At 40.3% G+C, this 17,557-nt stretch overlaps 1 protein-coding gene across 2 annotated transcripts in view; it reads left to right on the top strand.

The window, feature by feature from the left end:
• Positions 1-16,885, top strand: part of wdr81 (WD repeat domain 81) — a 69,050-nt gene extending 52,165 nt beyond the window's left edge. For both annotated transcript variants that reach the window (XM_062059824.1, XM_062059823.1), the window contains one exon: positions 15,776-16,885. In XM_062059824.1, coding sequence (XP_061915808.1) covers positions 15,776-16,102 — 327 coding nt within the window. In that variant the 3' untranslated portion in view covers positions 16,103-16,885. The remainder of the gene's footprint in view (positions 1-15,775) is intronic.
• Positions 16,886-17,557: the final 672 nt, after the last annotated feature.

Here is a 17,557-nt window from a genome sequence, read left to right as displayed (position 1 = left end):
TGTGACCCCAAACTTTTGAACGGTAGTATGTATGTAATGTAATATCAGGCACATTTGTAATAACATGTAATATTTACGTTTTTTTATATTTCTAAGCACACGGCAGCACATTCATTTCACAAACGCATCACTACGTTCACTTTTTCCTTCCACGTCACTGATTACTACTTACACTGCAAAAAGTCAGTGTTCAAAAACAAGAAAAAAAAATACAAAAATGAGGGGTATTTTATTTGAACTAGGGCTGCAACTAACGATTAATTTGATAATCGATTAATCGGTCGATTATTACTTCGATTAATAATCGGATAAAAGAGACAAACTACATTTCTATCCTTTCCAGTATTTTATTGGAAAAAAAAACAGCATACTGGCACCATACTTATTTTGATTATTGTTTCTCAGCTGTTTGTACATGTTGCAGTTCATAAATAAAGGTTTATAAAAAAAATTAAAAATAAATTAAATTAAAAAAAATTGCCTCTGCGCATAGCATAGATCCAACAAATCAATGACTAAATTAAGGGCCAACTATTTTTATAATCGATTTTAATCGATTAGTTGTTGCAGCCCTAATTTGAACTAAGCAAAATTATCTGCCAATGGAACAAGAAAATTTGGCTTGTCAAGACTTTCCAAACCAAGTCAAATGAAGCCAAAAACAGCTTAAAATAAGTATATTCTCACTAATAACAAGTGCACTTTTCTTGGTAGAAAAAAAAAAGAGACCTTTTTGTTCAATATGTTGAAAAATATTCTTAAAGTAAGTAAATGCTAGTGCCATTATCTTGACATAATGATATGCGCTCGGTATCATGATTTTTTTTTTCATGCTTGAAATAAGAAATGATGACTTTAAAAAAGTAGTTTTCTACTTGTGAGTGTTGATGACACAACAGTTGATATTCTAGTTTCAAGCATGTTTTACTCAATATAGGTCATAACATCTCAGCAACAAGCTGTAATATCTTACTGACATCATTTAGGACCAAAACACTTAAAACAAGTAAAACACTCTAACATCAAATCTGCTTAGTGAGAAGAATGATCTTATCAGACAGAAAATAAGCAAATATCAGCCTTATTTGACATATTTCATCTTACTTAGATTTCACTTTTTGCAGTGTACTGCACACATGTGAGTCAACAAATATAATTAAACTTAACTTACTGTACGATACCTGCTCTCACTGGGATGCCGACTGTTAGGATGTTCATATATTTTCGTTTCGAATGAAGAACAACTCATAATCCTCAAAAAAAAATAGGTGGAATGAAGCTTCTTTTAGACTTAAAATTCCTTTTTATTGTCATTCAAATTTGAACTTTACAGTACAGATAAGAACGACATTTAGTTGCATTAGCTCATGGTAGTGCAGGATAAAAAATCAACAAGTTGCAGATATAAATAAATAGATTACTGTACAGATAAATATATTGCACTTTTGCATATGCATCCACGTTTATGGATGTATGTTATATTGTCTTTATATTCCAGCCAGTTCATCCATTTTTGGGGGGCATTTTTCATGTCTTTCTCGTCATTTTCGGGTCTTAAGTTGGCTGTTAGAGTGTAGCAACTTTTCAGTTTATGTCCACATTGTTTTACTATCAAGGTGAGAGGCATAAATCATAGTGTAGAATTAGCTTTCACGAGCTCCGAGGCGAGAAAGCAGCTCACCAGCTCATGATGTCAATACAGCAGCATGAATGTAGGTGCTTAACGTTGGCGCTTATAATAACAATATTGCGAATACTTGGCTAGTATTCAGTTTACGAAATGTAAATTAAGTATTGTTGGCACTTTTTGGATGGTTATTTATTGAGTTCTATGGTTGAAATAGACTCACTAGACTGCAATCACATAATGGCTCCCATTGGCGCCATTGTAATCAGACTTTTATTTCTGTTTATTTAAAAATTAGAATGCATTAAAAAAAAAGACTTACGTATGTGTTCTTAACACTCATAAGTAGAGATGTCCGATAATATCGGCCAGCTGATATTATCGGCCGATAAATGCTTTAAAATATATTATCGGAAATTATCGGTATCGGTTTCAAAAAGTAAAATTAATGACTTTTTAAAACGCCGCTGTACGGAGCGGTACACGGACATCGGGAGCAGTACAGAGCAGTTGCATCTCCCAGTCAGCAGCCCCTCCCCCCTCCCCTCCCCCCACACACAACACAGGAGTTGACGACAGCAGCATGAGAGGTTTACTGGCGACGCTTGATGACCTCATCAAAACCGCCGCCAGCGGAGCATAACAACAACAAGAGTGTGTCGTTGCCGGTGCTGTAGCCGTGGCTAACAAGCGAGCTCGCGCGGTGACTGACTAACGACACCATGTCTATGGTTTGGGACTATTTTAAAGTGTCTCTGACGGATACACAACTGGCAATTTGCAATGACTGCAAAAAGTTGGTTATGTGAGGAGGAACCAAGACGTCTTCCTTTAAAGGCCTACTGAAAGCCACTACTAGAGACCACGCAGTCTGATAGTTTATATATCAATGATGACATCTTAACATTGCAACACATGCCAATACGGCCGGGTTAACTTATAAAGTGACATTTTACATTTCCCGCCAAACTTCCGGCTGAAAACGTCTCGGTATGATGACGTATGCGCGTGACGTCACGGGTTGAAGCAGACATTTTGGAATGGCACGGTGGCCAGCTTAAGTCGTCTGTTTTCACCACATAATTCCACAGTATTGATTGATTGATTGATTGAGATTTTTATTAGTAGGTTGCACAGTGAAGTACATATTCCGTACAATTGACCACTAAATGGTAACACCCGAATAAGTTTTTCAACTTGTTTAAGTCGGGGTCCACTTAAATTGATTCATGATACAGATATATACTATCATATATACTATCATCATAATACAGTCATCACACAAGATAATCTCATTGAATTATTTACATTATTTACAATCAGGAGTGTGGAGGGGGGGTGGGGTGGGGGGGGGGTATGGACATCAAGTAGTGGACATAGAGAGAGAGAGAGAGAGAGAGAGAGAGAGAGAGATCAGAAGGCATAAGAAAAAGAATCTGCATTTGATTGTTTACATTTGATTATTAGCAATCCGGGGAGGGTGTTAGTTTAGGGTTGTAGCTGCCTGGAGGTGAACTTTTATAGCGGTTTTGAAGGAGGATAGAGATGCCCTTTCTTTTATACCTGTTGGGAGCGCATTCCACATTGATGTGGCATAGAAAGAGAATGAGTTAAGACCTTTGTTAGTTCGGAATCTGGGTTTAACGTGGTTAGTGGAGCACCCCCTGGTGTTGTGGTTATGGCGGTCATTTACGTTAAGGAAGTAGTTTGACATGTACTTCGGTATCAGGGAGGTGTAGCGGATTTTATAGACTAGGCTCAGTGCAAGTTGTTTAACTCTGTCCTCCACCTTGAGCCAGCCCACTTTAGAGAAGTGGGTAGGAGTGAGGTGGGATCTGGGGTGGAGGTCTAGAAGTAACCTGACTAGCTTGTTCTGAGATGTTTGGAGTTTAGATTTGAGGGTTTTGGAGGTGCTAGGGTACCAGGAGGTGCATGCGTAATCGAAAAAGGGTTGAACGAGAGTTCCCGCCAGAATCCTCAAGGTGCTTTTGTTGACCAGAGAGGAAATTCTGTAGAGAAATCTCGTTCGTTGGTTAACCTTTTTGATTACCTTGGTTGCCATTTTATCACAGGAAAGGTTAGCCTCTAGAATGGAACCTAGGTAGGTGACCTCATCTTTCCTGGTGATGACACTGTCACCTACTTTTATGGTGAAGTGATTGACTCTCTTAAGTTTGATGTGGGACCCAAACAGGATGGATTCTGTTTTACCCAAGTGGATGGATAGCTTGTTGTCAGCGAGCCAGGTGCAAATTCTACAGAGCTCAGCACTGAGGATTTTCTCCACCTGTGACTTGTCCTTGCCGGATACCAGCAGGGCAGAGTCATCCGCAAACAAAAACAATTCACAGTCACATGCCGATGACATGTCGTTTATGTATATTAGGAACAGTAAAGGTCCCAATATACTGCCTTGGGGGACTCCACAGTTCACCGAGAGGGGGGGGGACACGGTGCCGTTCACCTCTACCACCTGCTCCCTCCCCTCCAAGTAAGACTGCATCCAGCTCCAAGAGGTTTTGTTAAATCCGATTGCTCTGAGCTTATCCAACAGTATAGCGTGGTTAACGGTGTCAAAGGCCTTCTGAAGGTCCAGCATGACCATGCCGCAGTATTTGCCCGCGTCCACCTCATGTTTGATGTGGTCGGTCAGATAGAGAAGGCATGTGTCAGTGGAGTGGTTAGTTCTGAAGCCGGATTGGAATTTGTACATGAGTTTATTAGTGGCAAGGTAACTATCGACCTGTTCATAAACTATTTTCTCCATTACTTTCGAAATGGAGCTGAGAATAGAAACAGGTCGGTAGTTGCCAGGTTCCAATTTGCTTCCTTTTTTAAAGAGGGGAGTTACTCTTGCTATCTTAAAATCTTTTGGTACTTGGCCTTGTGTAATTGATAGGTTTATTATGTGCGTGATGATCGGGGCAATGATGGAGGCAGAGTCCCTGAGGAATCTGGAGGGAATATTATCAAGACCGGTGGCCTTGTTAGGGTGGAGCGCGCTCAATTTTTTAAACACCTCATCAGCTGTGACCATTCTGGACAATTCTGGACATCTGTGTTGGTGAATCTTTTGCAATTTGTTCAATGAACAATGGAGACTGCAAAGAAGAAAGCTGTAGGTGGGATCGGTGTATTAGCGGCGGGCTGCAGCAACACAACCAGGAGGACTTTGACTTGGATAGCAGACGTGCTACCGTGAGTACAGCTTTGGCTTCCAAATATTTGATCGCTTGCCCGTACGTGCGTGGCGCTATGTGCATGTCACGTACGTAACTTTGGGGAAATATATGTTTCTTGCCGACTCTGATGGCGGTCGGGGGTGTCGTTGAAAGCTACAACGCCGTCCGCCGCGGCGCCGCTGTCCTCACCTGTCTGGGTTGACTTCCTCCGTCTACGGGCCGCCGACCGCACCGATCATCGTGGTGAAGTCCTTCGTCACGCCGTCGATCGCTGGAACGCACGTGAGCACGGGTGTTGATGAACAGATGAGAGCTGGCGTAAGTGGAGAGCTAATGTTTTTAGCATAGCTCTGACGAGGTCCCGTAGCTAAGTTAGCTTCAATGGCGTCGTTAGCAAGGCGGCACAGCATTAACCGTGTGGTTACAGGTCCAGGATTTGGTAGTATTGTTGATCTTCTGTCTATCCTTCCAGTCAGGGGCTTATTTCTTCTGTTTCTATCTGCAGTTAAGCACGATGCTATCACGTTAGCTCCGTAGCTAAAGTGCTTCGCCGATGTATTGTCGTGGAGATAAAAGTCACTGTGAATGTCCATTTCGCGTTCTCGACTCTCATTTTCAAGAGGATATAGTATCCCAGGTGGTTTAAAATACAAATCCATGATCCACAATAGAAAAAGGAGAGAGTGTGGAATCCAATGAGCCAGCTTGTACCTAAGTTACGGTCAGAGCGAAAAAAGATACGTCCTGCACTGCACTCTAGTCCTTCTCTCTCACTTTCCTCATCCACAAATCTTTCACCATGGCTCAAATTAATGGGGTAATCGTCGCTTTCTCGGTCCGAATCTCTCTCGCTGCTGGTGTAAACAATGTGCAGATGTGAGGAGCCTTTCAACCTGTGACGTCACGCTACTTCCGCTACAGGCAAGGCTTTTTTTTATCAGCGACCAAAAGTTGTGAACTTTATCGTCGATGTTCTCTACTAAATCCTTTCAGCAAAAATATGGCAATATCGCGAAATGATCAAGTATGACACATAGAATGGATCTGCTATCCCCGTTTAAATAAGAACATTTCATTTCAGTAGGCCTTTAATACGAGCAATTTGATCTCCCACCTTTTCAAGAATCATAAGGAGGTACACGATGAATACAAGCAGAAGATGGATGAAAAGCAAACACCGAAAAAAAGTAGTACCACACAGTCTTGCACTAAAGGAGGACTATGTTATTGTTTACTTTATTCCTCTAGTATACTCTGGACTGAAGCTGTGTGCCGTCATTGTTTTTGTAGCTGTTGTTTTGAGGCATGTTTCATAAAAATAATGCACTTTGTGAAAGTCAAAGTATAGTATTTCCCATAGTTGTAGTAAGTATCAGGATTATCTCAGGGAGAGCATGTCCCAAATTCCAAGCTGCTGTTTTGAGGCATGTTAAAAAAAAATAGTGCACTTTGTGACTTCAATAATAAATATGGCAGTGCCATGTTGGCACTTTTTTACATAACTTGAGTTGATTTATTTTGGAAAACCTTGTTACATTGTTTAATGCAGTGGTTCTCAACCTTTTTTCAGTGATGTACCCCCTGTGAACATTTGTTTAATTCAAGTACCCCCTTATCAGAGCAAAGCACTTTTGGTTGGAAAAAAAAGAGAGACAAAAGTAAAATACAGCACTATGTCATCAGTTTCTGATGTATTAAATTGTATAACAGTGCAAAATATTGCTCATTTGTTGTGATCTTTCTTGAACTATTTGGAAAATAAGATATAAAAATAACTAAAAACTTGTTGAAAAATAAACAAGTGATTCAATTATAAATACATATTTCTACACATAGAAGTAATCATCAACTTAAAGTGCCCTCTTTGGGGATTGTAATAGAGATCCATCTGGATTGTAATAGAGATCCATCTGGATTGTAATAGAGATCCATCTGGATTGTAATAGAGATCCATCTGGATTCATCAACTTCATTCTAAACATTTCTTCACAAAAAAAGACATCTTTAACATCAATATTTATGGAACATGTCCACAAAAAATCTAGCTGTCAACACTGAATATTGCATTGTTGCATTTCTTTTCACAGTTCTTTTTGACAGACATTTAAAAAAAATCTCACGTACCTTCAAGTACCCCCAGGGGTACGCGTACCCCCATTTGAGAACCACTGGTTTAATGCATCCAGCGGGGCATCACAACAAAATGAGGCATAATAATGTGTTCATTCCACCACTGTATATATCGGAATCGGTAATTAAGAGTTGGACAATATCGGATATGGGCAAAAAAGCCATTATCGGACATCTCTACTCATAAAGATGCTGAATTATGGGCAAAAACAAACAAAAAAAGTGTAGTTCCCTTGTAAGTGAATGAAACAGCAAAACAGTAGAAGATGGATGTAGGAAATAGTAAACAAATGCTGTAATGAACATCATATAACTTGTGTGTGTTTTTGCAACAGCTTTCTTTGAACATGTGTACTGTATGTCCAATGTAGAAGTGTTTGAACGAGGCGTGGGCTTGAGGTCTTTGTGTCACACAGTGTGTCTCGTATTTAGGCCATAGCTGTGAGCCAAAATGACTTTTTTGTTGTCATTAGTAAGATTGTTTTGTTTTGGCTGGTATTGTACTGTGAAATGTGTGAACGTGGACTAATATCCTCTCTGGGACCCATAAACCAGCACAAGAAATGTTGTTTTTTGTGTGTGGTTAAAGATTTTTGAGGGTTCATTATATGTACACATTTATACACAGATATGGTCATGTGACCAGGCCAGCTTTTATTTTTGACGTGAAGGTCGAGGTGCGGATGCAAGGAGGGTGTTGAAAGTTGTACCCAGGCAATCTGTTGTCAACAGACCAAAAGGATGAGCAAACTTTATTTAACCCCGAATGAGGTCAAGGATTGTGCCTGCCGTTTAAAAGGCCCAGGTTACTGCAAATATAGACACGGGTTACTCATTAGAACCATCCCAGTCTCGTGCTGCTCGTACTCACCACTGCAAGGAGTGGCTGCTTTGTGTTAAGTGCTATTACTTCCTTGTTTTGAAAAAGTATGTATGGTAAGTTGTTTTTTTACCCCCATTGTTTTTCAACAGCTGTATAAAAACTAATTCGAGAAAAAGTACGAGCTGCGGTCTTGAAAGAAAAAACTTCAACCAGCTAGTTTTAGTCCTTGATTAGAGAACAGGAACGACTTTTGTCTTGTTGATAAGGTGAATGAGGTCATTCCAAGTATTATTTCATTTTTATTTATCTCCTTCATTGATGTGCATTTTTGATCAATAGACAATTAAAACTCTAACAACTAAACACATATTTACACATCTATACCTTAGTCTTTATTTAAAGGGACAATGCACAGAAACATGAAGCTCAAAGACAGATATGTTCTGTACCAGATTAGAGCTAAATAGCTCATTCCCATCTGCAGTGCCTGGCTACCTAAATTAAAGGGATACAAAAATCATGCAATAAAATTATGACAATAAAATCATACACAAGTATTAAGAAAAAAGTCATAAAATGCCCTTTCATGGACACATACTTAATATACAATACAAGCACACTTCATTTACATCATCACACAAAGACAATACATGCTCTTGTTCACATCTGTCATCATTTGTAAAAACAAGCATGATTTTAACACACACACCTCACAATTTACAATAAAAATGCTCTCATGGATAAATATAATACACATTAGGTTGATGTGTCAATCATAGTGTCCACCTTATTGGCCGTGTGAGCATCTTTGATTGCTCCAAAGCTACTTTTTAACTTCAATTGTGAATGAAGAGTCATCTGTTAGACTTTTCAAGTTTGTTGTGAGGTCCTTCCATTCCTTTATGGCTTTATATGAAAAGGCTGATTGTGCAAAAGAGGTTTTACATCTGGGTACGCTACACCGCCCCCTGGTGGAGGCTCGTGTGTTTCTAGTTGTCACAGCAGATGTAAACTGGACAAAGTGCTTAAGTGGCGCTGGTGCAGTGTTATTTAAGATTCGATGGGCCATTCGTATTGATGCTAATCTTTGAATGTTAGCTAAATTTAACAATCTATATTTTTGAAGAGCTAAACAGTGATGGTGGTGTTGTGGTTTTCGGTCAAGGATTTTGAGGGATTGTTTGTGGAAAGTTTCCAATGGCCTCCGTGTCATTTTGCCTGCCATGCCATTGATAGTAAATAGTGCATTGTGTGTCTTTGCCGAAATGAAATAAAAACAGTTCAACTTGTTTCTCTTCAGGTAAAAAGCATCACAACTAGGGATGATGTTTGATAAGAAATTATCGAGTTCGAGTCTATTATCGAATCCTCTTATCGAACCGATTCCTTGTCGATTCTCTTATGGAGTCCAGATAGGTTGTTGTATATGGAAAAAAACACACAATATTTGGTTTAACAAAAGCTCACTTTTATTATATAATAAAAAAATAAAATCTAATAAATAAATAAATATTGACTGTTACCCACCTAAAAAAATAAAATAAAATAAATAAATATTGACTGTTGTTACCCAAAGTATATTAAGTGGGATTTTTCAGAAAAACAAATATATACAGTAACACAAAAACAAGCTGTCTCTGTGATCACTATAGGTGTATAAATAATAATATAGTGTTAAATAAAATCAGTCCCTTGGGCACAAAAGTGAAAATAATACAGCTCTCCAAAAAGTGCACTTCTGCTGCTATTGGAACATAACTGTTTGTTATGATGCTTTGACATTTGTGCACTTTATTTCTTTATTGAAAGAAAATTCTATGAAGAGAAAAGTTGTTTGCAAATGTGGTTACAATGCTAAAAAATGAAAAGTTAAAGCTAAAAAAAGAAACACACTTTATTGAGTTAACATTATTTCTTTATGGGGGGAAAATGTTATGAGCTAGGGAATACAACAACTACACTACCCAGCATGCAACGGGAGTTACGAGCAAGCGGGGTAGCCCCGAAAAGTGTTGCATGTTGCCACGCTGTGAAAGTAAACGTCAAGAACTCAGCCAACACGCCTCGTCTGCATTATTTATAATTAGACAAACAACACATCTACAGTTTTTTTGTTTACAAGGAAAGAAAAACAAAAGTTAAAAAAGGGAGATATGTTGTATATATATGTATGTGCTGCAGTGTTGTATATATATGTATGTGCTGCAGTGTTGTATATATATGTATGTGCTGCAGTGTTGTATATATATGTATGTGCTGCAGTGTTGTATATATATGTATGTGCTGCAGTGTTGTATATATATGTATGTGCTGCAGTGTTGTATATATATGTATGTGCTGCAGTGTTGTATATATATGTATGTGCTGCAGTGTTGTATATATGTGTATGTGCTGCGGTTGTTTTAAGAAGGTTGCGACAGCTGCCGTAAAGGAGGTGCGTTGCTATGTTTCCGGTTGGTGGTAAAAGTGTTGGTCATGTGTTTATACCCTGCTAAAATCTCTCAGTAAAGTTATTCGATGGATTATAGCTTTTGTTTTGAACTTTATTACACCTTGGAGCGCTTTTTCCCGTCCATTGTTTTCCTGCTTTCTCTATCTGCGCCTAATGACTGAGCTACGTGACGTCATTTATTGTGATGTCCCACGGAGCATTTCTGGTCGGGACGGGATTCGAATAAAGAATCAACTCTTTTCCTTTACTATAGTGGTCTCGATAACGGGTACCGGTTCTCAAAAAGGGATTCGAGTCCGAGGACTCGGTTCTTTTCTTATCAAACAACCGGGAAAACCGGTTTCGAGTATCATCCCTAGTCACAACAAAGTATTACCATTCTTTGGCAGAATTGTTGCCTCACACACTCTGTCTGCCCTGTGGAGTTCTCTGCTGATGGTTATTTGGCCTAAATCTGAACCAAGTAGAAGTAATGGATTTCACTCGTCTTTTTTTAATATATATATATATTTTTTACAGGATTCTCCTGTTTGCTTTCAGCCATGTGTACCATTACATTGAAGATGTGTACCATTACATTGAAGATGTGTACCATTACATTGAAGATGTGTTGCAGATTGTGGCTAGATTGCATCAACACGCATTATTGTGATACAATTCAAATCTCCATCTTAAGCATCATTTATATGATTCTGTATCATATCCTTTCTATGGCCCATTACTCACATTACTAGTTCCGGCTCAGTCGGGGCTCCGAGTGGGCCGAGACTTTAGCAAATCAATGCCATCACTGTAACATTTGAGGGTTCATGTCTAGAAATGTGCAAATGTTACCTCACCCTGTTGCAGGTATTATATACTCCACTGTCACACTTTACTGCACAGCTCTGTTTTCTATCTCGTTCTGATTTAGCGGTTCAAGGTTGAGGTTTTTTTGCTGTACTACCAACTACCAAAAACCGAGTAGAGCTGAGCCACATAAAACCTGTTTGACATCATTACGACTTCATTGGTACTTTAACTTTCACTTTAATTTGCCAACTGTTCCTTCCACAAATACTCCACGGGTGTCATATCGTGTGGACATCTCTAATGCTTTTCCCACTCTGGGTTTACCCTACAAATTTCCGATAGGATTTCGGTCTGCACACCGATTGAACAATTCCAAAACTTTTGTTTTGATTTTTGTGTGGTGAAGCCATTGTTTTCTTGAGTTTAACGGATGCTTGTCAAAGTCGTTTTCACTGAGGGCCACATGGCAGTTATGTTTGGCCCCATAGGGCCGCTTTTAACAGTGAGCACTATTAATTCAACAATTTTTGTATGCATTTTATTCGATTTTTTTTAAACTGAAATGTAAAAAAATATGGTAAGTTGCAATAATTTCACCTCAAAATGTAGTATATATTACTTTATATGGAAGAACACTACTGCTGTTTTTATGGTAAAAAAAGGGCAGCTCAGTTGCCAGAATTTAACTGTAAAATTTACATTTGTTTTTTTTTACTGTAAATTTTTAAAAAATGCATTTTTACAGTAAAAATGTGGCTGTTTGTTTTTGTTTTTACTGCGACTGTTTTTTTCTGCTCGACCGCTCCCGAACTTTGGAACGCTCTCCCCGACCATCTTAGAGCACCACAGTCGGTCGACCATTTTAAGAAGGGACTAAAAAGCCACCTTTTTAGCACAGCTTTTATCTCATTTCTCTGCCTTCTTGTTTTTAAATGCACTGCTTGCTTATCTGTTTTTTTTATCCAGTGCTTTCAGGCTCTTATTTCTACTTTATCTATGTTTCTGTTTTATCTAGTGTGTGTCATGATTCATTTCTATTTTAATTTTTTATTATATATTCTTACTTTCTATTTTTATTTTTAATACTTTGTAGCACTTTGAGATTTTAACAAATGTAAAGTGCGTAACAAATGCAATTCATTATTATTATTATTATTATTAACTGTATATTTTTCGTTGTATTACTGTAAATGCCAAAACAGCACCACAGTTTATTACAGTAAAAAAAGGACTGTTTTTTTTTTTTCATTTAGAGAAAAATGCTGTAAAAAACACAGTAAATTTCACGATTTTACCATGAAATCTATTGCTACTTTTACATTGCACAATTTGATGGATAACTTGCTTTGAAATCAGTATTAGTATGTATTTCTATTCAAAAAATGGTTTGAATGTTTGATAATATATTTTTACATAGTTAAACAATATTTAAGTTAATAAAATGTGCGATTACTAATATTTTTTTCTGCCAAAATAGAAAGAATACATTTAGTAAGACAAGATACATCCATCCATCTTCCTCCGCCTATCCGAGGTCGGGTCGCGGGGGCAGCAGCTTAAGCAGGGAAGCCCAGACTTCCCTCTCCCCAGCCACTTCATCCAGCTCCTCCCGGGGGATCCCGAGGCGTTCCCAGGCCAGCCGGGAGACATAGTCTTCCCAACGTGTCCTGGGTCTTCCCCGTGGCCTCCTACCGGTCGGACGTGCCCTAAACACCTCCCTAGGGAGGCGTTCGGGTGGCATCCTGACCAGATGCCCGAACCACCTCATCTGGCTCCTCTCCATGTGGAGGAGCAGCGGCTTTACTTTGAGTTCCCCCCGGATGGCAGAGCTTCTCACCCTATCTCTAAGGGAGAGACCCGCCACCCGGCGGAGGAAACTCATTTGGGCCGCTTGTACCCGTGATCTTGTCCTTTCGGTCATAACCCAAAGCTCATGACCATAGGTGAGGATGGGAACGTAGATCGACCTCTAAATTGAGAGCTTTGTTTTCCGGCTCAGCTCCTTCTTCACCACAACGGATCGATACAGCGTCCGCATTACTGAAGACGCCGCACCGATCCGCCTGTCGATCTCACGATCCACTCTTCCCTCACTCGTGAACAAGACGCCGAGGTACTTGAACTCCTCCACTTGGGGCAGGGTCTCCTCCCCAACCCGGAGATGGCACTCCACCCTTTCCCGGGCGAGAACCATGGATTCGGACTTGGAGGTGCTGATTCCCATCCCAGTCGCTTCACACTCAGCTGTGAACCGATCCAGTGAGAGCTGAAGATCCTGGCCAGATGAAGCCATCAGGACCACATCATCCGCAAAAAACAGAGACCTAATCCCGCAGCCACCAAACCAGATCCCCTCAACGCCCTGACTGCGCCTAGAAATTCTGTCCATAAAAGTTCTTAACAGAATGGGTGACAAAGGGCAGCCTTGGTGGAGTCCAACCCTCACTGGAAACGGGTCCGACTTACTGCCGGCAATGCGGACCAAGCTCTGGCACTGATCATACAGGGAGCGGACCGCCACAATCAGACAGTCCGATACCCCATACTCTCTGAGCACTCCCCACAGGACTTCCCGAGGGACACGGTCGAATGCCTTCTCCAAGTCCACAAAACACATGTAGACTGGTTGGGCAAACTCCCATGCACCCTCAAGGACCCTGCCCAGAGTATAGAGACAAGATACAGTACTTTATTAATACATATTATTTCCAGGATTTCGAGGGCCAAATAAAATGAAGTGGCCTGGGGTTTGGCACCTGTGCAATGTATGCCCAAGGTGAAAGTCATTCAGTTTCCTATTTGACAGCAGAAGGTTTTGGGTAAATGCTGGATCTAGTCATAATGTCCCTCAACCTTGACTAAAGCCCCACTTCCACCTGCTATGACTCTGCCCCTCCCATGCTTGTGTCGATGCACCAAATATATCTTTTGGAACCAAAATAGCAGAACCAAAAATAATGTTATTAACCCCTATAAAGGTCCAGCAACTTAAACTTGTAGAACTTCAGTCCATGTATGATCCTCCAAAGTTTCAGTGATCTTGGTGGCTTTATATAAAAGTCACGTTCTTTCCAAAGATATGCTACATTGTGCAACATTGACAATTACTCCAACACATTCCTCTTTGGGAGTTTTCAATGAACATTGTGCACAGTCCAATACTCTCTGAACTTCCACACCTAGTCAAGAGTTCTGCTTTTTGACCAAGTAGAAGGACACTGACACTTTCTATGAACATTTGCTCGCACTACAGTAATTAAGTAATTAGTTGGAGAAATAGGCCTCCATGTAACACAGGGGTGGGCAATTCATTTTTACCGGGGGCCGCATGAGCAACCTGCTGGAGGGCCACATCGGAAATATTTCAATTAAATTTTGCTCAATATTATATTTTGATATATACTGTAAGATAAATAATAATAATAATAATACTTTCATTTAACCTAACTTAACTTTATACCAAAAGCACTGCTTTGGAAATCATTTGTACCCCTTTCAGAGATCACATTTAGTTGCCCTTAAACATCCTCATGTTGCACAATGAAATGTAAGCATAGGATGAAGTCTGCATTCCTGTAACTTTCTCTAGTAACAGCATTCCATGACTAATATAAATACATTAACATTAATAATAAATGACAGTAAAATAAGCACACGTATGACTGAGGAGTCATAGTGTAACTTTGTGTGGTGTTTGAGTTGTCCGACTTTTTGTGTGGCCATAAACGCACCAGTGGTTTAGTGGTATGCGTGTTGGTGACAGAGGACAAGTTGGTTTTGGCCTGGTTTGTACGGCAGAAAATGACTAGTTTTTCGAGATAGTAGTGTTTTACTCATGTTTTTGGTGTGGTTATGGCCGAATATAAACAGTTTTGCTCAATAAAGTGATCGATATAATTCCTGTCCTCGAAGCATCTCGATAGACGTTACAATAATTGAACGGTGTTCAATTGAACGGTGTTGACGAACACCGTTAGGGCCGCTTGTTGTCACTGTCACTCAGGGTTGCATTGCAAAATGACACAGAATAAATGTGTTTATTTTGTTTAGAATTCAGATGGGATTTGATTTGGTGCGCGGCATATATTTGCTGTGCGCAGAGGACGCTTGAGCAGTGCGCAAGCGCGCACCTTAGACGGAACGTTGCTTGGCAGTCCATGTCTTGTTGAAAACCCGCCATTCTTCATCAACTTTTCTCTTTTTAGCGTCTCGGGTGTAAAGCGTGCATCACTTGTCGCTGTGCACCTTCACGCACAGGTTACACACGGACATACGCCCATAAATAACACTTTTCAAAATAAAAGCAGCACAGTTGTATTGCGCGCACGACATAGATGTTTTTTCAACTTTATTTTGTAATTTGTGATTGCAGCTGTTCACATTCACGCACGCGCATGCGTCCACACGGAAGTAATACAAATAACGCCTTTCAAAACAAAAGCAGCACCATTGTATTGCACACTCGACATAGATACTTTTTTTAAATGTATTTTGTAATTTATGATTGGCCTCACGCGGGACGCACAAAGGCCCGGGTGTGGCCCGCGGGCCGCAGAATGCCCAGGTCTGATGTAACATGTATTTTCCATGGTTGACCAAGACATGTTGGGGAAGACTCTTTGTCATGCCCAAAGTCAACTTGTATACCCTGAAAAAGACAAGTACAACTTTATAAGCAAATTTACAATATTCAAAGTTTTGGGTTGTGTTTTTTTACAGGTCAATCCTTCTCATTGCTTATTTCACAGACGTATGTTTCACTTTTTCAGGCTGGAGAAGGAAACCTGATCGTCAGTTCGTCCACCGACTACACCCTCGCCGTGTGGAAAGACCCGGAGCAGAAACCCCTCCGCCAGTACAAGTCACAGTCCGACCCCATTCACGCCTTCGACTTTTACGGCTCGGAGATCGTAACCGGAACCATGGCCAATAAAATCGGCATCTACTCCGCGCCGGACATCTCACTGAGCCCCGTGAGCAGCACCAAGCTGAGCTCGGAGAACTTCCGGGGAACCCTGACCGGCCTGGCCGTGCTGCCCACCAAGAGGCTCCTGCTGCTGGGCTCAGACAACGGCGCCATCCGTTTGCTGGCATGATCATGAGCCACCCACCTTATTGAAAATGCTCATGCACAGTAAGTCCTGTACATTTTGTAAAACAACAACTTTTGGACCTGCTATGTTCTGCTCCAACACATGAACCAGAAAACTAGCTCAGGAAAGAAAAAAACAGACCTGCTTCTTTTGTAGTCTCTGTCCAAATAGACGTACATACGGTGTTTCACCCCAAAATAAGTACACAATTCACATTTCAGCAACAATTTGATATCTTTTTTTATATGGCGTCAATATTTAGTGTAAGCACCAATGTCATGTAGCACTGCCTTAACCCTCTGGAGCTTGGAATCCATCAGCGCTCTGCAGGTTGTTACTGGAATCCTCTTCCGTGGTGACGTCCCACACCTTCTGCTCGAGGATGCCCCACAGGTGCTCAGGTCTGTAGACATATTTCCATCACCTTCAAGTGTGTGTGGGCTCCTTCCTTATCTGCCGTGCAGCCCAGAGTTCTATAGGAAGGAATCATTTGGACTTCAGTGTCATAGTACATGTTGGAATTCAGCTTCCCTGGTGAACCGGTGCTGGCATTTATGTCTACGTCCCCCTAAGAATATCTGATCAAATGGTTGCTAAAATGTGAGGCGTGTATTCACTTATGTGAAAAACTTAACCAACACCAAAAAACAAATCCAGCAACGCCATCTTTTATTTCCCTACGCCCGTGTCCGATGCACTGACAAAACTATGCACAACTTGTGGATTTCTTGTGTCTGTTAAATTGTATTTTTTGTTAACAAAAGTAAAAGCTAAGCTTTGCAGGGTGCTTTGGTGCATCCTTAAAAAGTGGAGATGCATCAACATTTCATTCTGATGATGATTATTTTTGCAGTTTCTGCACAATGTTGAGCAGTTTAGCGACATTCAACTAGGAGCATAAGGTCAGTCAATGCCAAGGTCAACAGTTTTTGTACTTTTAACATTTCTATGAAAATACACAAATTGTTTAATAAGGGTCAATAATTGTAGAGAAAATGCACAAACGGGGTTTCACTTGAGTTACTTTGTTGAACTGTGTTTTTCATACACTTCTGATGATTTGCTCAAAGCTCACAATAATACTCTGACATGTTTTTAACTTCCTCAGCAACCGCTCAATAACCCAGCTCCGATCAGCGATGTTTTAAGCGTTCCATTCGACCATTTTAGCGGTCTATGATAACCTTTATCATTAGGATAAATAAAGAAGATGTCTCCATTTGCTGTGTGTGTGCAGTTGTTATTCAATATTCCCAGTTTCCCACTCAGGTTGAATCCTATTGAACAAAGTCCTCTCTTGTGTTTGCAGAAGAGCCTGTCAACAGTTGTTTGGTGTTCAACATACCACTTAATGGTGGAAATACAATTAACATTAGTCACAACAGATAATGGAACGTGTTTGTTCCACTCATGGAGTACCCCCGTCATTTCTGGGGATAAAAAGTGAACAGATCCTTG

Source organism: Entelurus aequoreus, linkage group LG10, assembly GCF_033978785.1.
Source record: "Entelurus aequoreus isolate RoL-2023_Sb linkage group LG10, RoL_Eaeq_v1.1, whole genome shotgun sequence".
In the NCBI taxonomy this organism is placed as follows: Eukaryota; Metazoa; Chordata; class Actinopteri; order Syngnathiformes; family Syngnathidae; genus Entelurus; species Entelurus aequoreus.
Note: the sequence above shows the minus strand (reverse complement) of the source record. Positions and strands in the feature narration are given on the sequence as shown.